The sequence below is a fragment of the Orbicella franksi genome, chromosome 12 (genome assembly GCF_964199315.1).
Source record: "Orbicella franksi chromosome 12, jaOrbFran1.1, whole genome shotgun sequence".
In the NCBI taxonomy this organism is placed as follows: domain Eukaryota; kingdom Metazoa; phylum Cnidaria; class Anthozoa; order Scleractinia; family Merulinidae; genus Orbicella; species Orbicella franksi.
The window spans coordinates 9,528,504-9,551,261 of NC_138156.1; the positions used below are offsets into that span (position 1 = coordinate 9,528,504).

A 22,758-nucleotide genomic window follows, 5' to 3' on the forward strand; every position below is an offset into this window, starting at 1 on the left:
GGCGACAATATATTATCTAGTTAACATCGTTATAGGAATGAATGTCACACAATGCTTATCTTATAACTTTATTTTATTTCATAACCGTTACGTGACCATCTAGGGGAAAATATTTTTTCCCCTCAACACTACCGGTTCCGAGGAGGTATTCAAGAAAGAACTCCTGGGTTACTACTGTATTTGCTTCGACGAAACTGGACGAAAAGAGATGTAAGGAAAAGTTCAGTCGGGTTATTGAATATTTGGTTGGAATTCTTCAAAGCTGTGAACCTTTCCAAGCACTCGCCTCTTGCTTGCTTCGGCCTGATGGCCTAAAGCGGTTGATTTGTGTTACTTCAAAATGACGAGAACTCGTCAAATTCAAAGCGTCAGTGTTCATGAACAGTGATTTGGTGATATTACATGAAGTACATCGTAATCATCAAATAACAGCTCTTCGCAAGAAAGTGAAATAAACTGAATTCGAAATCACGGGCAGAAAATGGTTGAATAATCAAAAAGCCGCCGCTGTGTCTTTTTTGCTTTCTTTCCGATCTACACTCCAGTCCTCCGATATTCCCGTGCTCCGGGTGTTTTTAATCCCCTACACCGCCTTTGTGGGAGGCGCGGTGGCCTCATGGTTAGTGCGCTCGACTCCGGATCAAGCGGTCCGGGTTCGAGCCCTGGCCGGGGACATTGCGTTGTGTTCTTGGGCAAGACACTTTACTCTCACAGTGCCTCTCTCCACTCAGGTGTATAAATGGGTACCGGCGAACTTAATGCTGGGGGTAACCCTGCGATGGACTAGCATCCCATCCAGGAGGGAGTAGAAATACTCCTAGTCGCTTCATGCTACAGAAACCGGGATAAGCTCCGGCCTGATGGGCCACTTGGCTCGCATGCAGACTTTACCTTTTACACCTTACTCCGTAAAGGCTTGGCACACTTTCAGCCTATGCTGCAATCTGTAGCAGAATAGACCTCTTTCGTATTCTCGGTATTGGACTGGAATTAGCTTGCAACTGAGGCTAATGTGCAGGGAGTCTTTACAAATGCAAATGGAATTTACCTCTTTTTAATGGTATTCCCCGCATAAGCCTCCATTGTAAGCCGAGAATACGAATATGTGTAAAACCAATTGAAACGCTGACCGCACGGCTTAAAAGGGTAAATTTAATAAATATGACCTATTACAGGAGAAGTGATTTCCGCGAATGTTCTCTGGGTGGCCTGACTGCCTCGAAATGCCGGAAACCCCATTCCGGGAACTTCAAGTTTAAAACTTGTCGGGAGGAGGGTGCCCCCAGAGCCCCCTAAAAGGGACCGTCTTCCGTGGTCCGTATCTCGAACCCCCTTCTCAAAAATCCCCGTGTATCTGCCCCAGGAAGGGAAGGCGACTGTTTTCGCAGTCTCCGCTCGCTGCTCGATTGGGTAACCTACACTAGGAGGCTAAAATATCAGAATTAAAAGAAAACAAACAGCGGTTACAAATATTACAAATAGTCAATGCAACTTGACATTTTGTATGTTACAACATACATCTTGTAATTAACCGCTGTTTGTTTTCTTTTCCTTCTGAAATTGTAATGGCCCAAGAACAATATTTATGAGGTTAATATATGTTGGCATTCTTGAGCTAGAGGTAACTGAACTAACTGGCTAAAAAAAGATTCCCATTTGATCATGCATAAGACTGCTCAGACCAGAGAGAGCTCCAGAGCACTATACCCAACCAGACGACGATCGAATAGTATCCCATGATACATCTGGTTTAGGTTTATATTATCACAGCGTACGTGACGTCATCATTCATTCCACGCTCTCTGGATGAAGCCATGGCGTGCTTTCACACTTGTGTGGATTCCGTGGCTTCTGCTTTTAAGAGTACCTAGTTAGTTTATATTCAATGCGTTTCAAAGGAGAATTGTGCCGTTACAGTGAAGGGTTTTACTTGTGTTTCGTTGGTCTGTCGAGAAATACATATGAGCTATGTGGAAAGCATCGACGAACGAACAAGAGCTCTCGTTCCTGTGGTTGTTGTGAATTCGCCTACGGACGAATTATTCGCTGGGGTAAGAAGCCCTGTGCTGATAAGAATAAGTTACAGCAGGTACATTCTCCTAAGAGAAGTTCAGGGGTTTTCTGATTTTTCTTTTGACATTTCTTGTCCGCTTCTTATCAGGCTTGTTCCGTGTTGTGCCGTTTGCTGCATGACATCTCTTGATTACGGCTCCATTGAGCTATTGAAATTTACGAAGTTAAACACTCCGTTATGAAGGCTAGTTATCACTGCTGAGCATTTTGCAGTTTCGGAGAGAATAGTAACCAAAACACCCTCGAAAATAATCATTTTGACTCTAAAAGATGACCAAGCTCGGGAATAAAGCGCCAAACGAACTGAGACTTGAAGCAGACATTCACACGCGCAACACTGGTAATTGCACTGGTATGTTACGAAATCATTATTATGTCTATATTTTGTGGCGTGATGCCCAAAAATCGAAGACATCAACATACTGTGCAAAGAAAAGCGAATATTCACGACCTTGTTACAGGTCAACGAACACTTTGTGATGCGAATAGTCACAGAACACGATCAACGACAAGAATACTATAATAAGGCGGCGCTCTTAAACACTTACAAATCATTATAATCGCGTCAAAGATTTAAAGAATGCACTTTTCTAACCTATTACTGCAATAAAAATAAGAAATAGACCGCGGAGAAAACCACGTTATTTCACGCTGAAATCCATGATAACTTCGATGTTGCGTCACGTGCGTAGAAAATTGCATCATGGGATACTATTCGATCGTCGTCTGGTGTTAACTGGATAATATATTTGAAAGGTGAAGCATGACGTTTACGGCAAACGACAAACGGCAAAACTGAAAGTTTTGCCGTCTGTCTTCACCTGTCTGTACAATAGAGTGAAAATATTTGTATTCGCGCTGAATAGTAGGAGACATTTTTCTATTTTTGTGTGATTTATTTAAGGATTAGAGGAAAAGAATAAAAAATCAGAACTTATTTTTGCCGTTTGCCGTCTGCCGTGAACGTCATGCTTAAACTCTCTATTGTCGCCGTACAATGATTCCAGAGGTTTATTTTCAATTCATATTAAATACGTTGTGATTTAAGGCATAACAGGATGTAAAATACTTCACTGAACTCAATGAGGGAGACCTCAAAAGTCCCATTTACCAACTACACGCAAAGCTTCAAGCCTAGTCTCCTACGCAGACGCTCTTTGTTCTTGTCACGCAATCTTCCTCCCCACGAGGATGATTTGCGGAGGAAGATTGCGTGGGACGTATGGAACGCGAGGGAGGGCATCGTCGTCGACGACGAGCAAAACACAGGCTGGGCGGCGTCAGTGATGCCATGATGAACCAGGCCTAGAATTGGTTGAAATAGACTCGTCTTTCCACTATTAGCGGACCGATTAGGCAAAGAACTTTGTCTTTGTGTCTGTTTTGATTGTGATTCAAGAGCCTCAAGAAATCTTCGCAAAATTCTTCAATTTCAGCTTCTGTGAGGCTATTTTCCAAAATTTCTTTGAAATACTTCGGTTCTGGCTCTCTTGTTGGATCGTGCGGGGAAACGCTCGCGGTGTAACATGACCAAAGTCCTTGTCCGCGATCACATTCTCCAGGAAGCGACGCTCCTTGATTGACCAGCACTTGCCATCGTTAACCTCAATCAAATTATAATCTACGCAAAGTGGTCAAATGATCTCGCAGTGCGGGTTGGCTAGGATATCGATGACTTTCTTCATGTCCTTTAGAAGTCGCGCCTTGAAAGATTCGTTAGCCGCCAAACTATTAACTAACGCCTCCACCTCGCACTTATAGGAATAGGTGTACTTTGCCTTGTCGCATTTCTTGTACACTTTTCCACCGTACGAAGCCTAGCCTAGCCTTTTCATGGCTACACCAATGTCATTAACAAGCACTGTGTGCTGTGAGTTTATCGGACAATCTTGCCTGTTCGTCGACGAATTTGAAAACGGAGGTTTCACTCGGAAAACGCATCAAATGTTTTCCGGCCGTCCACACTACGCCGCGGAGAAATTTGAAAACGTAACAATACCCGGTCGTTGTGGATTTCTGTTTGAGGAATACTCAGGCAGGTAAGGTAATGTTATCGTTTTCGAAAAGCTTCATTTTTAAAATGTCTTCCGTCCACACAAAAACGCAAAGCCGGCGTTTTCAAATTCTTCCGGTTTGAAGAGCGTTTTCGAAAAGCTCCGTTTTCGTCACGGATTAGTGCGGACGATAGATCTAACCGTAGAAATAAAGCTCCGTTTTCAAATTTCTCCGGCGTAGCGTGGACAGGGCCCCAGGGTGCCACATGGCACGCCAGGTGATACAACAGCACTGCTTGTGACACAAGTTCGAAAACAACTTTGCCTTATACTCTTGTTTAAGATATTTAAGTTACACAGTGCCCTTGCCACAAAGTAGTATTTTATAAAATAATGGTACCAGCGAATTGATGTGCAACCTGACGAAAGGCTGGTGGTTGTTCCTAGTAATTTGCAAGTGAATGCTATTCCAGACGGTGTTTTCGACAATGAACTTGAGATAAAATGAAGCACAGCTGAGTCTGAATTAGACTCGCCTTCAAATAAAGACTTAAAATTAACTGTCGACAACCAGTTTAACTAACTATTCGAGTATGATACAGTTTATAGATTTACATTCGACAAGAAGAAGGCGCAATGTTTGAACTGAGCTCACATGTAAATTCTCTCCACAAATTCAGACTTGTAAATTGAATCGCTTTTATCCCAAGAACACGTGTTTACCCAAAGCAGTGCTGTTATAACTAGTGAATCTAAAGATACTTACAGCTTGCTATTCTTAAACATTGCGTGCCGCATTCCGACCTCTACGGGGTCTTCTAGTTCCCTGCAAATAAAGAAAACATGATTAACTAATATAGTAGGGTGTTGCCATTTGCAAAATACGAGATCTTTCGGCGTGAAGCCGCAGATGTCCTCTCTCTCTCGCGCGCGAGTGATTTATTCATTAAACTTGTCTTTTAGTCCACAACTACCCTGCAGCTGAATATTGGGCAAAACAAATTACCTTAGAGGTTTACCTTCTCCATCAAACCAGAATGTGGCCATTTCACGTTGCTGTTTCGTAGAGAACAGGAGGGAAGTGTACCAAGATTTATAAAGCAAGTGTGTGAACCTCTTTATTCATTCCCATTTGGCACCCGTCCCTGGTGAGAATCCTCACCATGTAGCTGTTTAAATACTGTAATACCAAATGTGTCCTAAAAAAATGATCGACTAAAAACGTAGAGTTTCTCAGCCTCTACAGCCTCTACTCCCTGCATTTATCACTGCCTTCTCTACTCTGTAAGTAAAAAAAGCCGCAGAGCAGCAGAGCCGTACTCTTCTCTTCTCTTCTCTACTCAACTCTACTCTACGCTACTCTATTCTACTCTACTCTACTCTTCTGTACTTATGCATCTCTACTGTACTCTTCTGTACGATGCTACTCTACTCCACTCTACCCTACTCTACTCTACGCTACACTACGCTACGCTACTCTACTTTACGCTACTCTACTCTACTCTACTCTACTCTACTCTACTCTACTCTACTCTACTCTACTCTACTCTACTCTACTCTACTCTACTCTACTCTACTCTACTCTACTCTACTCTACTCTACTCTACTCTACTCTACTATACGCTACGCTACCCTACCCTACGCTACGCTACGCTACGCTACTCTACTTTACGCTACTCTACTCTACTCTACTCTACTCTACTCTACTCTACTCTACTCTACTCTACTCTACTCTACTCTACTCTACTCTACTCTACTATACGCTACGCTACCCTACCCTACGCTACGCTACGCTACTCTACTTTACGCTACTCTACTCTATACTCTACTCTACTCTACTCTAGTCTAGTCTACTCCACTCTACTCTACTCTACTACTGTACTCTACTGTACTCTACTCTAGTCCACTCTACTCTAGTCTACTCTACTCTACTCTACTCTACTCTACTCTACGCTTCTCTAGTCTACTCTACTCTACTCCACTCTACACTACTCTACTCTACTCTACTCTACTCTACTCTACGCTTCTCTAGTCCACTCTACACTACTGTACTCTACTCTACTCTACACTACTCTAGTCTACTCTACTCTACTCTACTCTAGTCTACACTACTCTACTCTAGTCTACTCTACTCTACACTACTCTAGTCTACTCTACTCTACTCTAGTCTACTCTACTCTACTCTAGTCTACTCTTCTCTACTCTACTCTACTCTACCCTACTCTACTCTACTCTACTGTAGTCTACTCTACTCTACTCTACGCTACGCTACTCTACTCTACTCTACTCTACTCTACTGCACTCTACTCTACTCTACTCTACTTTAGTCTGCTCTACTCTTCTCTACTCTACTCTACTCTACTCTACTCTAGTCTACTCTACTCTACTCTACGCTACGCTATTCTACTCTACTCTACTCTTCTGTATTTATGCTACTCTACTGTACTCTTCTGTACTGATGCTACTCTACGCTACCCTACTCTACTCTACCCTACTCTACTCTTCTTTAATCTACTCTAATCTACTCTACTCTACTCCACTCCACTCCACTCCACTCCACTCCACTCCACTCCACTCTACTCTGCTCTACTCTACTCTACGCTACCCTACTCTACTCTACTCTACTCAACTCTACTCTACTCTAGTCTACTCTACCCTACTCTACTCTACTCTACTCTTCTCTACTGATGCTACTCTACTACTGTACTGATGCTACTCCACTCCACTCCACTCCACTCTACTTTACTCCACTCTACGCTACCCTACGCTACCCTACGCTTGCTACGCTACGCTGCGCTACTTTACTCTACTCTACTATACGCTACGCTACCCTACGCTACGCTAGGCTACTCTACTTTACGCTACTCTACTGTACTCTACTCTATTATACTCTACGCTACGCTACGCTACTCTACTCTACTTTACTCTACTCTATTCTACTCTACTCTAACCTACTCTACTCTACTCTATTCTACTCTACTCTACTCTGTTCTATTCTACTCTACTCTACTCTACTCTATTCTACTCTACTCTACTCTACTCTACTCTATTCCACTCTACTCTACTCTACTCTACTCTACTCTACTCTACTCTACTCTACTCTATTCTACTCTACTCTATTCTACTCTACTCTACTCTACTCTACTCTACTCTACTCTACGATACGCTACGTTACGTTACTCTTCTCTACTCTTCTCTACTCTTCTCTACTCTAATCTACTCTACTCTTCTCTACTCTACACTTCTCTACTCTATTTTACTCTACTCTACGCTACGGTACCCTACGTTTGCTACGCTACGCTGCGCTACTCTACTTTACTTTACTCTTCTCTACTCCACTCTAAAATTCAAGAAAACAATTTGAATTTAGGGACTTAGGGAAAAACTTAGGGAAAAAACGGCCCAGTATCTAGCGAGAGAGAGAAGCAATTTTGGTTTAAAGCATTTAATGTTTTTTACTTGCTTCAATATTTCATAATTAATTTAACATACTTTTGATTTGCTATTACAGCACTCTTTTAGAGCGTATAAGATCAGGACAGACGAACCACATCCTGTTGGTCTAGTGCAAGTTAGCTTCAAGCACTCTAGTGGACATTGAATGGAGGCTGCACAAGCATTTCAAAACGCTGCTGACAGCTACATGTCAATTTGACAGTTACGTCTACTTTAAAAGGAGGTGTTTTTCCCGATGAGAATGTTAGAGGCAACTTGCCCTGGGATCATCTATCTGATAAACTTAAACACATCAGTTTAATGCCACATGATGTTGGTGGCAGTGGTGATTGTTTTTTCAAATCAGTTTCTTATCAGCTTTATGGAACTGCTGATTTACACTTTCAAATTCGTTTGTCAGGAATAGCCCATTCAATTAATCACCCAGAGTTGTATGTTGAAAGTATTGTTGATGACAATTGGGAAAATTATGTAAAACAAATGTCAAATGCAGGCACGATGTAATTATTCAGGCAGTAGCAAACTCACACAAATGTGTCATTCATGTTACTGAGTCTGATTTTTAAATTTTAATAAACCTGATGGTACAATTATTTATCCTGCATCAACTACATATCATGAGAAAAAGCAAACAGTGATATTCATTGGACACTTTTATATATCGCAAAAGGTTTCTCTGCTACCTTTTAAACTAAACCTGACTTGTCAACAAGTCAATTTCCACCATACAAAATAAACATAATACATATTGTTTTGTTGAAGTTGTTGTGTTATAGTTCAATGTAAACTATACAAATACTTTTGGAATTCACCCTCAGTGATAACTACTCTACTGTTCGTTATTTTGTTTAAGTTGCTCAGTTCAAGTTCAAATTCACAATTAAAAATACTCGTTAACTGCACTTTTAGACTGTGATAATTGTCTTAACTGCTCTTCTACAATTACCATTAATAACCAATTCTGTCCTTATAACAATCTTTCAGGTATGTACAACAATTTGCCATATACCCTGACAAACTTACCACAAAACAAACTACACGTGGTACCTCACGAATGACGAACCAGAGCTAAGCCAATCTAACAGTACCCTTTTCTAAAGTAAACATATGCAAATGTACTACACAACATATTTGTTCCTATGGCCTACCCAAATTCATTAGCTTTGCATGTACCTCTACACCTTTCCAATAGACCAGAATGTCAACCTTGCCTAAACACCTTTACACGAACGCACTCATAATCTATGATTAGTTCTAGTACTTTAATTTTTAACTAACTTCCTAAACTACAGTTAAAATTAAATTTACAGTCTTTTAAATTTTATTAATGCAATAACTTACATTACAATACATACAAAACTTACCTACTACTTACAATGTTAACGTAACTTACAATTTAACGATACTAACAAAACTTACAATACTAACGTTATTTACAATTTACAGTTGTTTAATAATAAATAAATATTTATATAGCGCCTATCCATGCCTGCTCTAGGCGCTGTACAATTCGCCAAAATGATCTGTACTAATCTTAATAATTAAAAATGTGCATTTAAGAAAGTAATAGAAAGTAAAAATCGCTAAGAATAATAAGTTTTCTTAAAAAGATGAGTTTCTAACATTATTTACAATTTACAATTTACAATTCATCTTCAATGCGGCAGCTCGTGTCTGCATGTTGGACAAGTGGCGTCCTACAAAGAAAAGAAAGCATCTTTAATCTTAAATACAACTCTCCTCCTTATAGAGATTGAATTTGGAGCCATCAGAAATTTTACCCTGTCTAGTCCTTCAACTTTTTTTCCGCTTCATTCCACGAAAAAAGGCCGTTATCAGGAGTTTTAACAATAGATGCTCCCGCTATAACAGCGGCGGAGACAACACTTACTGTATTGACAACAAAAGTCCAAAAAGTTTAATCAACTTTTGTTTGCCACAAAGTTCAGACTCGCCGCTTCAGTGTGCCTTATCAACACTACTTTCTTCCCATGACATTATTTTAGTACTTAATTTGTATAAACCTCGCACAGTGCCAAGGAACCTCAAACTACATTCAAATAGTCTGTTGATAACCTGCGAAAGGGTTGTATTTTGCCTCACTTGTTTACACGAGAATGCACAAAATCGACTGTAGCTTTCTTTCAAGAAAAAAATTTAAGGCTACAAATAAAACTAGCTTAATGGCTCGTCGTCAGTCAGTCAGTCAGGAAATGTTACAATTAAAAACTTGACTGTAACAAGTCTTCCGAGTAATAATCATCTTTATTTTTTTAATTCTTTGCAATTGAAGAGATACTGTGTTGAAATAAATTGTCTGTCTGTTTGTCTGTTTGTCAGTCTGCCTGTTTGTCTGTTAATTACGCAAATATTATTGCATTTACCCTTTTTAGCCATTCTGTGATGCAGTGAGGGTGAAATCCATGGCTGCACGGCAGTTGGGTTGATTGCTCACCCTCTTGAAAGTCGTTCAGGCACACCGCACAGCATAACTTAAGAGCTGTAGGTAATTTAACCAGAAAATATCAGTGAAAACGTCAAATAAAAACATCCTTCAACAACCTTACTTTTAAAGTACGCAAATTTACCATCAAACGACACAGGAAAAGGTTGCGAGTTTCACTAACTGTTAGAAGTGACCACAAAAATATTGTTAACGCAAACATACAGATCAATCAAGGTGGATCAGACAATTATTTAATAAACAGAAAATGACAGGACTGTATCCACAACTCTTAAACTTTGAAGCAAATTATCAATTAAAAGAGGTGAAAAGAGAGAAAAGAATTGCTTCATCATCTCAGCAGACAAAGCCAAGACTCACCCACTTTTTCTGGAGTCATTGTAACTGTTACTAGAGAAGCAATGACCTCCGGAAGAGCTGGACGGGAACCCTCATTTGTGTCCTGGGGATGAGCGGTAAAAAACTTAAAATATAAATACATCAGTACAAAAATTAGTCTTTGGGATGTTCCTTGTTTACTCGCCTCACGTTCCGGGCCAAACCCATCGTTAAGGACACTAGACAAAGGTCAATTTTGATTAGTTAATAATTGTCTCTTTATCTTAGTTACGAACGTAGTTACAATGTTTACTTCTTTTTTTATTGGTTTTGTAATCGGACCTTTAAGCGTCACCACGCGCATATAAAAGCTGAGTTAGCGTCCCTTTAAAGTAGTTTTTCTTCCCATCTCGCGTGGTCTTGTCAACCTTAAACTCTTGATGCTTTTTGATTTCCTAACCCTTGGCTCAAGCGGGACCAATATGTGAGTACCTTTGTCATTTTGATTAGGTTACGTTTTTGATAGCTATGGGCGAAGGAATACAAAGGAACATTTGTACAATGTTAATTGATCTATAATCGTCTAAATTAGAAAGTGTTCTGAACGTTACTAGAGTGAACGCTCACCTTTTAGGCTCGAAAGCATTGAGCTGTTAGTTAGTTCCTTTTGTTGTGTACTTCTGTGATCGAATCTTATTTATTATTAAATTCTCAGCCTCGGATAATGCAATTCTAGCTTTCTGATTGGTTCACTGGATCTCGGTTACCAGCCATTATACCTGCGTTTGACCTTATATGGAAATGAAAGCGGCAAATGTCGCTCGGCATGAGCTTTTTCGCGTGAAGAAAAGTTTCGTCGACAAAAAAAATGGATGAAAAAAAGCACATTCGGTGAGCTATCTACACAGCAAATACAGGAAATTATGGACAATGCTGACCCAGTAACAACAAAAGAGCCACAAAGCTCGAGATAAGATTATTTAACGGTACGTATACGTTAAGTTTCCCTTAAAGTTGCACAATTAAAATATGACCGGCGAGATTTTACGCATTCATGAAGATTATGTAACAAAAACAAATTTTACCTGAACAGAATGGCTTGCTAGTCCTGGTGGCACCAAATTTTCGAAACCGATATAAGAAATGTCAAAAGAAGAACTGAATGTTCAGTTGAAGTGTTTTTACTCGTCTGCGAGGAAGAAAGATGACACGTATTGCAAAAGTTCATTGATTAAATCCATTAAAGCCGCCAGTTGATCATTTCCTTCACACGCCGCCGCACAACAAATCGTTTTCCATTATCTCTGACCAGGCAAATAAATTATTAGAGCACATAAATTTGTAAAAGGCCGCAGGAAAACAGGCATAATTGCCGGCGTAGTCCATAAGAAACCAGTTTCCAATGAGCAGATGAGGAAACTGTTCGACTAAGCAAGCTCGGATCGGCCGAGAGCAAGAATCCCGCACAGCTACAGAGGACGACCTAGTTTTATCTCAGTCTCTTTTTTGGCCGACGACGACGAGAGAATCAACAACAGCTAGCGCCAACAATTCTGTCCTTGCGAAAAACACCTCAAGGAGTTGAGTGTTTTGAGCTGAACCGAAGTAAGCCCGGTTCTTTACCAGCCACGAAAAACCACCAGGGTGGCCTCGGAGATTCTGAAGATGAATCTGACGCTAAGATAGTTTCTGTCCTTGACTCTAAAACTGACCAACAATAAGCTCCACACATACAGCTCGAAATGCCAAGGCTTTCAAAGCAAGGGAATCCTGAGAGAGATCTTGTAGAGAATAATTTTGGCACAACGTATGTGTCACATGGCGATCAAAGTTTTCCGCAGCATTATTACGATGGCAATGTGCAAGTGCACAATTATTTGGCTCTTCTCCATGAATCGAACTCGAACGCTTTTCAAACTTTCTGGCCAAGGTTATATCTCCTTCATTTGATAGACGTTTCTTGAATTCTACTTGATTGCAATTTCATTCAACAAATTCGTTTGCTTCGCTCTCAAATTTTTCATCCAACTAATTTTACAAACGGCGCGCATGTCATTTGATTTCCACTTGTTGTTGTTTTTGTCACATCGACTTCCGGTCGTTTTGTAAAATTAAAACCCAATAAAATTAAGCTATATTTCCAAGAATACAAACGCACCGAGTTTAATAAAACAATTATTCCATTCGCGCTTGTTGGATATGAGATTGGTTATAGCCAACTCGGCCCTACGGGCCTCGTTGGCTATTTACCATCTCATATCCAACGCGCGCTCATGGAATAATTGTTAGGTATCTTAGCGTAGTATTTACGCTGGCTATTTTTTGATGTATTGTTATTCAATTTCGTTATGTTATCGATTCCAAATTGTTAGTTTGTCTCGTGTAAGTTTTGACTATTTGTTACGCAACTTTTTCGCTAAATTGATAGAAATTCGTTACATATTGTTATTTCAGTTTACGACCGTTTATGTTGATGCAATAAATCGCCGATAACCGTCACCTTTGGTTTTCCGTGGTTTACTTGTCTATCCTTGAAGACGACCTGTAAAGTAGTCCCACCCACTAGTTTGTCGCGACACGCCTAGAGCTCGTTTTGTTTCGTCCCGTTTTGGAATTTGCCAGTCGCTGCAGACGTTACACCCATCGAACTCATTGCAATTGGTGGAGCCCGGGAATTCAGTTGCTAAAAACAAGATAAAGAGCTAAGGAAAGGATTGGATGATTTGTTCTGTTCAAGAGTTCGTTAACGCAGATTTAAACATGTATCACTGTCCCCCCCCCCCCCCCAACCCCTCCTCCCTACCAAGTCTACTCCCTATCCAGCCTGGGGATTGTCAAAATTTTAAAGTTATTTATAACTTTCCTAAGGGATATGGAAACCATACGCTGTAAATTCCCCAGTATACATTTCTTTCCCTAACCTCTTAAAATCCACAATTTACACCCATACAAATTGGTCAGTCTCCATAAACTTTTACACCCTCAACAAGGTTATCAACTGTCCCTAACACAACGGCTACAATTTCATACAGCGCCTCTTTAATCGCCAACATATCCCCGTAGGCAGACCTAAGTGCAATCAGGGAGAAAGTGTAGATAAAACGTAAAGATTCAAAATTAACTACTACCTGCACTCCCCCTCCCTCGCTTCCAAAAGAAGCAACGCCCCGAAGTTAGAGGAAAATTTCACTATTTGTTTAAGACAATATGTTGCCTAAAGATCTTAACGAAAGCTCCCATTCTAAGCTCTTCTTCCTAACAGCTCACAACATCACCTCGTAGCATATGATGGAGACAACTGCCTCGTGTACGGAAATATGGTGCAATTCAATTTTTACTAACCTGTTCCACAACAGTTGTCTCCCACTCCATCCTGAAAAGAAATCTTTGTTTTAGTTCTTCAGTGCACTTAGTTAATTATTTAGTTACTCATCCCCTAGTTGTAGATAACTGTTCTTGACCGTTGCTGGTTGTAATATCGTGCTACACTTAGTACTTCTACAAAACAGTAATCCCTTGCCTTTACTCGATCTGCTATTAGAAGATCTTGCACACTATAGGGAGTGTTTTTTTAATTTCATTGAAACAGTATCAAGCAAACGTTTCTCAATAAATTGAAATTAATAAAAGCACTTTTTATTTTCTGTTCTATTTCGCCATGTACAGAATCACATCTTTTTGGCCTTTTCGTGGGGTTAGTTTGGGCAGGTTCATCATTGTTAACCAGAATTACCACTTACTCCTCCTCTTCCTCTTCTTCTAATGTCAAACCCTCCATTCTGAAAAGAAATGTTTGTTTTAGTTCTTCATTGCACTTAGTTATTAATTTAGTTACTCGTCGCCTTGTAACTCTTTCCCTTTATTCTGCTAACTGGAGTCCATTTTGTAAACGGCTACTGGGAGGGTGTCTAGAAAACCCGAATAGCGAATAGCGAATAGTCCCGAATAGTGCAAATGGTCTCGAATAGTGCGAATAGTGGCGAACATTCGCGAAAAGTGGCGAATAGTGACGAATAGTCGTCAATAGTATTTAAGTTAGTATTTAAGATAAAATCTTCATTCTGGAAAACAGTTAAAAAAGACTACAAAAAAACTGACAATTTATTTTAAAGATGGCGCAAGTAACGACCGCCGTTGAAGATGAAGAGGTTGTAAAGCACTTCAAAGAAGTTCTGGCGTTCTGGCCCCATACGTAATTGAAACACAACTTACAGCTGGCATAGACAGTAACATATCTCCAACTTGCAGTCAAAAAGTTCAAGTCCCAAGAGCCTTCCGTGAAAAATTTAAATCAGGCCAGGAATTCATCGATGAGTTCACAGACATGTTGGAAAGGGGACTAGAGGGCCTGACCAAAAAACAGGTAGTTAATTTATACTTCTTGTAGACGAGGTGGGCTAATCGTTTGTGCGCTTGATTCTTAATGAAGCTGTATGGGTTAGAGCATTGTCTATGATTCAGTTGTGTTCAGAGAAAAACGTTTTAATTTCAAAGTGCCCCTATGAAACTAAGAATGTAAGAAGCGCATATTCTACCTTGAACTTTAACTACGGACTAAGCCTGCCAGAAAGATAGCACGGCGCTTGACTTGCGCAAGTCATGATTAAAAGCCACATAGAGGGTGCAGAAAAAAATAGTATGCAGGCTGAAAAGAGGAAAATTAAAATAGACGGGGAACCAAGTTGTCTAAGAGAGGCTGGGTGTAACAGTGTAGAGCATTTAATCTGGCGCCTTCTCATGTAATGATATAGAATATCAATAAAACTTCATTTAACAGGTAAGTAGGCTTTAAAAGGGATGGAAAATGAACAGTTTAGTTTTTAAGACTTCATACTGATTTAAAGGAATATAGGCTAACCTGTTTTATTAGTTATCACAGGTGATGTCTTTAAGGACAACGGAAGTGGAAGATGGCGAGTAGCAAATAGTGGCAGTGCGATTAGCAAATCTGGAAAGGTTATGCCAAAAAAAAAAAGGAGTGAACACAATGCCCGGAAAGGTTATAAGGGACTGCATAGAAAAATTCGATTTAGGTAAGTGACAGATTAAAAACTAATAAAAATGTTACGAAGAAAGAAGGAAGCCAAAAAATAACAAGGGTGACAATTTCTTTATAATCGTGCAGGAAAAAGAAGCGGTCAGCAGAAGTTCTATTCACCTAAGAAGCAGAAATATATGCCAAAGGGATGTGTCATGCTGTGAAGAGAGCTTTTCCGACCTGGAATTCTAGAGTCCATTGCAAATGGTAGGTAAAAAATAGTAAGAGCAATGGCGTAAAGGACATTTAAGAGAGTTTAAACAGTGAAAAAGAAGAAGTAAAAATAAAGGGTAAAAAGGCAATGACATTGACAAGAAGGAAGAAAAATAATAATAAAAAGGAAAATATGCTGTCTGACTACCTAATATTAATACGTTGGTATCGAACAGATTTCAACGATGGACGAGACGAAAAAACAGCAGAAGAACCCAAGATGTAGAGCGACGAAGGTATTCAATTACTTATTAATTATAAATTAAAACAATAGAATGAAGAAAAACTAAATGAATTTAGCAAGGTTCAAAGAAAGGAAAAATAAGAAGATGAACTGCAATGACGTCTTTTGTATGTATGGCGTCTTCTGTAGAGGATGAAAAAAAAGGAAAAAGGGAGATTTGGTATAGAGTATGGAAAATAAAGGTAACAACATCAATTAGCGCATGAATAATTAAATGAAAAAAAAGTAATATCACATTACACTTTGGATAGAAACACCAAGTGAGTTAGTAGCCGAAAGAATACACTATGAAGAAGAATCAATGGAAGGCTATGAAGAGGAAGGAAAAAGGAAAGAAGGGAAAGAAGAAAGAGGAAATGAAGATGGAAATAAAAGCCAAGAAGAAGAGAGGGGGAAAGAACAAAGCTGTGTTGTGGGAAGCAGCAATGCAGAAGAAGGTAACAAAATAACAAGCACATGAAAAATTAAAATCTGAAAAAATCCTAACATTACATTTATAGAAATAAAAAAAATGGTATCCTATGCATAGAATTAACATGTGACTTACTAGCAGTAAGGAGACAATCGGAAAAAGAATCAATGGAAAATGAAGAAGAGGAAGGAAAAAGTCAGCAAGAGACAGTAGGTGAGAATGGAAAGATAAAAACAGCAGAAATGAGTAAGAAAAAGGGAATAGTTAAGCATGATAAGCAAATTTTGATTTCATTTGATAAATGCAGAAAGAAGGCAGAAACAAAAACGACAAGAAGTAGGAAATGCATCGGAGGTAGAAAGAGAGGAACAGAAAGATAACAATGGCGAAGATGAGGGAGGTGATACATCTTTTAAAAATGATACTAACTAAAGTAGAGATTTAACCTGAATAAATGCAGTTATAACCTTTAATTACATACTTAATCGGCAGGAGAATCCAGCGAAGGATCGATAGAGATTCCCTTTATTCAGAGTGGACTGGAGCGTGCGAAAAAAGGTTAGAAATCTAAAGAATAAGAAATACATGTAAATATTACTGTATATGGTAAATAGCAAATTAAAAGTAAGAGAAGAGACTGAACAAGGAAAACCAACTCGTTTAAATTCTATTATAGTTACAGGAATTCCATTCCGTGCAGAAGTGAAGGAAAAGGTCCCTGCAAGAAAAAAGAGACCACAAGAGAAACAAAGAAAGATGTTTGCGATGTTTGGGATATTTGCGGAACAAAAACAAAATCAGGCCACTTAAAGTGCAAAATATGAGGGCAGTGGAAGCATGTAAAGTGCGTGGGAAAAACTTTTACAGAGTTGAAACATAAAGGATACACATGCCCCAAGTGTAAAGGAACTAAAAAGTAACAGTACTAGACGATTTGGAATAAAAAAGCGATTATAAACTCGTTTAGTTAGATTTATACAGGTTTTACAAAATTCGGTGTTTCCGTTAATGATTTATGACAAAAATAAAGTTTACAAATGAGTAATGGAGAAATTTGTAAATGAGTGTTCAGTAGTGCGTTTATAGTGCGTTGAGTCCGAGGTGAACAACAATTTCATTGTAATATTTTAAACAGAAGGAAATCAAAACTAACCTCAAAGTATTTCTTTAGGGTAGTTCCCCTAATGAAACAACTTATTAAAACACACCAGTAAAAGCTAGGGTGCTTTGTAATGTGGAAATTAATTAAAAATATGAAAAATAAAATCTCTGTGCGTTATTCTTACTTCACTAAGATACTAGAAAAGTATATTTACAAGTTAATAGGACAGTAGAGACTTAAAGCACTAGAGCCGTAGAGCCCTAGAGTGAGAGAGTAGCAGATGCTTAGAGCAGTAAAGGCCAAAGAGACAAAGAGCTGTAGAGCTGTAGGGGGCTGATAGAGCCACAACGGGGAAGAGCAGTAAAGTCGTAGAGCTGTAGATGGGTATACCGTAGAGGCCAGAGGGCCATAACAATTCAGAGCTATAAGACCCTAGAGAGCCATAAAGGCCGAAAGTATAGTAAAGTAGAGTAGAGTAGAGTAGAGTAGAGTAGAGTAGAGTAGAGTAGAGTAGAGTAGAGTAGAGAGAAGTGGCGTGGCATGGCGTGGCGTGGCGTGGCGTGGCGTAGAGTGGCGTAGAGTGGCGTAGAGTAGCGTAGAGTAGAGTAGAGTAGAGTAGAGTAGAGTAGAGTAGAGTAGAGTAGAGTAGCGTACAGTGGTAATGAGGGCGTTGAATGGTTTGAAAGTCTAGCACAGTAATGTGTAGCGTAGAGTATAGTAGAGCTTGTAAGCTAGAGTGGTAATAAAGGCGTTTAAATGGTTTGAGGGTGTAGCACAGTACTGTGTAGCGTAGAGTATAGTAGAGCGCGTCTCCTAACATGTTTAAAACGATAGGAAATTTGAGACGTTCTGATCTGCGCATTCCGGTGGGTCTGCAACAGTGTTCTTCAAAATTGCGTGTTTGACTTTGAAATAATGGACAATTTTTTTTTATGAAATGCCATTCAATTTTTGTAATGGGATTAATTTTTATCGAACACTTCTCTGAATGACATGGATATTGGCAACCAAAACGGTGAACTCGATTCACACAAGGTGCCTTGCAATGGGTTTTAAAAGCTTCCCAAAAAAGTAATGCGGAAAAGGTACACCACATTTCAGCCGCGTATTGTCTGAGGATAAATTGGGAATTGACGCGGTTACCACAGCTGTGAATGCCAACCCTGTCGACATTTACAGCAACATAATCAGAATTTAAGAAGAATATATAGAAGGGGGTACGATCGAATTCTCGAATTCATCACTTTTTACCAGAATGCATTGCAGTTAACCAGACTGCACTGCACCACTTTTACTGGAGTGCATTGCGCCACGAACAACACGAGAATGTCATACTCGTCGAGCCGTCGTCCTTTTTCGCGTGGATTCCACTGAGAAAGTTTGCCCTGATTTACCTGTAAAGCGATGTGAAGGAGATCGTGCTTGACTTTCACAACTCTTGCTATGCAGTATGTGAAAGTTTGTAAATCTGGACGATTAATTGTGACATCTTAATCTTAGTATGTCATTTCTTGGCAGTCTCGCCTCCTTCGCCGAATTCTTAAATGAAGAGAAATCGTCGTTACTAAAGCCTGTAGAATAATTAAAACAAACGAAAACCGTGGAACAGGCTGATTTCATAAATGCTGCAATCTATTCCTTTTCATCGAAACATGAATTTAAGCTAAAGCTTGAGCATTTTCACACATCGCGATGAACACGTTCTCGACACAGTCTGTCAAGTTCTAGAGATATTTAATGCGTACCAGTACAGAATTTATAAGTTAGATTTGTGCTCCTACAATTTCCACATCTTTCGATTTTCGCGATCTGGTAAAGGGGAGGCTGATGTGTATCGTTTTATGTCCAAACATACTTCAGATCACAATGTGCTTTTTTGTCTCGTTCCTTTGTCACACCTGGCCATCGATGCGTCATCATGTATGAAGTTGATGCATACAAGGACAGATTTTAAGTGACACCACGATTTGACACTACTTTGAGAAATAACAGTTAATTTAAGTCTTGAAACGCGCAGATAGATGAATCACGGCGTTAAATATGTCACTATCAACAGAATGTGCCGCAGCATTATTATCTTTTAGATACCCTAGTTATGAGAATTAATTATCCCAATTCGGTTACAACCGAGTGGATCTAACATGCCCAATCTGTGATGTTTGCGGCAGAACTTTTGTTCCAGACTCACCAGGCACTTTTCTGTTTACATGTAAAGCCGAGAGCTAGTTCTTCCGTTGTTCTTTGCTCGCGGAAACAAATAACAATAGGAAGTTTACGAAACCACGACGGCAAAGGCGACGGGAACGTCACTGAACAAAAGAATTAATGAGCAGTACAATGGCTGTGCTCGTGCGTTATAATTCTTGGTACATTTCTTTGCCATCCTCTGCAAGGCAACGGCCTGAAATGACCAGATTCTGGAGAACGTGAACCAAAACGGCTAATTTTTTAATTTTTTATTTCAAATTTATCGCTGTGTTCCGAATTTAGTTTTCCGATAGTTTCGACAGTGATAAACAAAGTAAATGACTTAAAAGTATCGCGAGATTTGTAGGTAAAATAGAATTCATTTTTTAATCGACGTTGTCCTCGGCGTCGCCGTCGTTGTTTCTTTAACTCCCCAATGATGCAACTAGTACACCTGTTAACAGTACAAGGATTTACAAATCGGTGTAACTTCGATGCCTCTGCTTACCTTAAACTACTTGCAGCGATTCGACGTATTCGGTTCCCAACTTCGCAGTATCACCGTCGCTGAGTTTTGAAACTTCTGTTTACGATGCCAAGTATAACCTTTGGCTGATTAGACATTCATGTAGTCACGGTATATTTCCAGTATTTCCCAGATTTGTAGGATAATTTATTCCCCTTGGAGCGACTGCCCGTTCACACCGCCGAGGGATTAAATACCCAGGAGACAGATCGTTTCAGAGTTGTAGCTACAGGTAGGGAATGTGCAACCCCGGCAACTCGTAACCAGGGGGCTTATGTCATCATTTGAAGGCAAAAGCTCCCTGGGATGGGGACAAGGTTGGGTATCAGACGACGATCGAATAGTATCCCATGATGCAATTTGGTCTGAGTTAACACCGTTATTCGAATGAATGTCACACAACGCTTTTCTTATAACTTTATTTTATTTCCTAACCGTTACGTGACCATCTTGGGGAAAATATTTTTTCCCCTTAACACTGCCGGTTCCGAGGAGGTATTCAAGAAAGAGCTCCTGGGCTACTGCTGTATTTGCTTCGACAAAACTGGACGAAAAGAAATGTAAGGAAAAGTTCAGTCGGGTTATTGAATATTCGGTTGGAATTCTTCAAAGCTGTGAACCTTTCCAAGCACTCGCCTCTTGCTTGCTTCGGCCTGATGGCCTAAAGCGTTTGATTTGTATCATTTCAAAATGACGAGAACTCGTCAAATTCAAAGCGCCGGTGTTCATGAATAGTGATTTGGTGATATTGCATGAAGTGCATCGTAATCATCAAATAACAGCTCTTCGCAAGAAAGTGAAATAAACTGAATTCGAAATCACGGGCAGAAAATGGTTGAATAATCAAAAAGCCGCCACTGTCTTTTTTGCTTTCTTTCCGATCTACACTCCACCCAGTCCTCCGATATTCCCGTGCTCCGGGTGTTTTTAATCCCCTACACCTTACTCCGTAAAGGCTTGGCACACTTTCAGCCCATGCTGCAATCTGTAGGAGAATAGACCGCTTTCGTATTCTCGGTATCGGACTGGAACTAGCTTGCAACTGAGGCTAATGCGGGGGGGGGGGGGTCTTTTCAAATGGAAATGACATTGATCTCTTTTTAATGGTATTCCCTGCGTGAGCCTCCATTGCAAGCCGAGAATACGAATATGTATAAAACCAATTGAAAGGCTGACCGCACAGCTGAAAAGGGTAAATTTAATGAATATGACCTATTACAGGAGAAGTGATTTCCGCGAATGTTCTCTGGGTAGGCTGACTGCCTCGAAATGCCGGAAATCCCATTCCGGGAACTTCAAGTTTAAAACTTGTCAGGAGGAGGGTGCCCCCAGAGCCAGCTAAAGGGGACCACCTTCCGTGGTCCGTATCTCGAACCCCCTTCTCCAAAATCCCCGTGTATCTGCCCCAGGAAGGGAAGGCGACTGTTTTCCCAGTCTCCGCTCGCTGCTCGATTGGGCAACCTACACTAGGAGGCTAAAATATCAGAATTAAAAGAAAACAAACAGCGGTTACAAATATTACAAATAGTCAACGCAACTTGACATTTTGTATGTTACAACATACATCCTGTAATTAACCGCTGTTTGTTTTCTTTTCCTTAATATATGTTGGAATTCTTGAGCTAGAGGTAACAGAACTAACTGGCTAAAAAAATATTTCCATTTGATCATGCATAAGACTGCTCAGACCAGAGAGAGCTCCAGAGCACAAAACCCAACCTTGTCCCCATCCCAGGGAGTTTTTGCCTTCAAATGATGACATAAGCCGCCTGGGTACGAGTTGCCGGGGTTGCACATTCCCCGCCTGTAGCTATGACTCTGAAACGATCTGTCTCCTGTGTATTTTATCCCTCGGCGCTGAAATACTGGAAATATAGCGTGACTACATGAATGTCTAATCAGCCAATCAGAATGTCTAATCTAATCTTGGCCAAATGACAGAGCCGAGTAGGTTATACTTGCCATCGTAAACAGAAGTTTCGAAACTCATCGACGGTGATACTGCGAAGTTGGGAACCGAATACGTCGAATCGCTGCAAGTAGTTTAAGGTAAGCAGAGGCATCGAAGTTACACCGATTTGTAAATCCTTGTACTGTTAACAGGCGTATTAGTTGCATCATTGGGGAGTTAAAGAAACAACGACGGCGACGCCGAGGACAACACCGATTAAAAAATGAATTATATTTTACCTACTAATCTCGCGATACTCTTAAGTCATTTACTTTGTTTATCACTGTCAAAACTATCGGAAAACTAAATTCGGAACACAGCGATAAATTTGAAATAAAAAATTAAAAAATTAGCCGTTTTGGTTCACGTTCTCCAGACAATGCAGAATCTGGTCATTTCACGCCGTTGTCTTGCAGAGGACGGCAAAGAAATGTACCAAGAATTATAACGCACGAGCACAGCCATTGTACTGCTCATTAATTCTTTTGTTCAGTGACGTTCCCGTCGCCTTTGCCGTCGTGGTTTCGTAAACTCCCTATTGTTATTTGTTTCCGCCAGCAAAGAACAGCGGAAGAACTAGCTCTCGGCTTTACATGTAAACAGAAAAGTGCCTGGTGAGTCTGGAACAAAAGTTCTGCCGCAAGCATCACAGATTGGGCATGTTAGATCCACTCGGTTGTAAACCGAATTGGGATAATTAATTCTCATAATTATTTGCTGTATATGTCGACAGGGTTGGCATTCACAGCTGTGGTAACCGCGTCAATTCCCAATTTATCC

General features: G+C 40.0%; 2 protein-coding genes across 2 annotated transcripts in view; one reads left to right on the top strand and one right to left on the bottom strand.

Moving 5' to 3' along the window:
- Window positions 1-9,143: 9,143 nt before the first annotated feature.
- On the bottom strand, window positions 9,144-15,577 carry LOC145464087 (E3 ubiquitin-protein ligase RNF181-like). Its single transcript, XM_081447902.1, has 5 exons — window positions 14,046-15,577; window positions 13,648-13,678; window positions 10,348-10,429; window positions 9,908-10,023; window positions 9,144-9,220 (listed from the first exon to the last, which is right to left on the bottom strand). Exons 1-5 carry the CDS (start codon window positions 14,081-14,083, stop codon window positions 9,179-9,181), a joined length of 309 nt encoding a protein of 102 aa, XP_081304028.1. The 5' UTR covers window positions 14,084-15,577; the 3' UTR covers window positions 9,144-9,178.
- A 6,054-nt stretch (window positions 15,578-21,631) lies between these two features.
- The window catches only part of LOC145464567 (glutathione hydrolase 1 proenzyme-like), a 16,835-nt gene continuing 15,708 nt past the window's right edge, over window positions 21,632-22,758 (top strand). The window contains exon 1 of the mRNA XM_081448501.1: window positions 21,632-22,076. The gene's annotated coding sequence lies outside the window, so the exon portion shown is untranslated. The remainder of the gene's footprint in view (window positions 22,077-22,758) is intronic.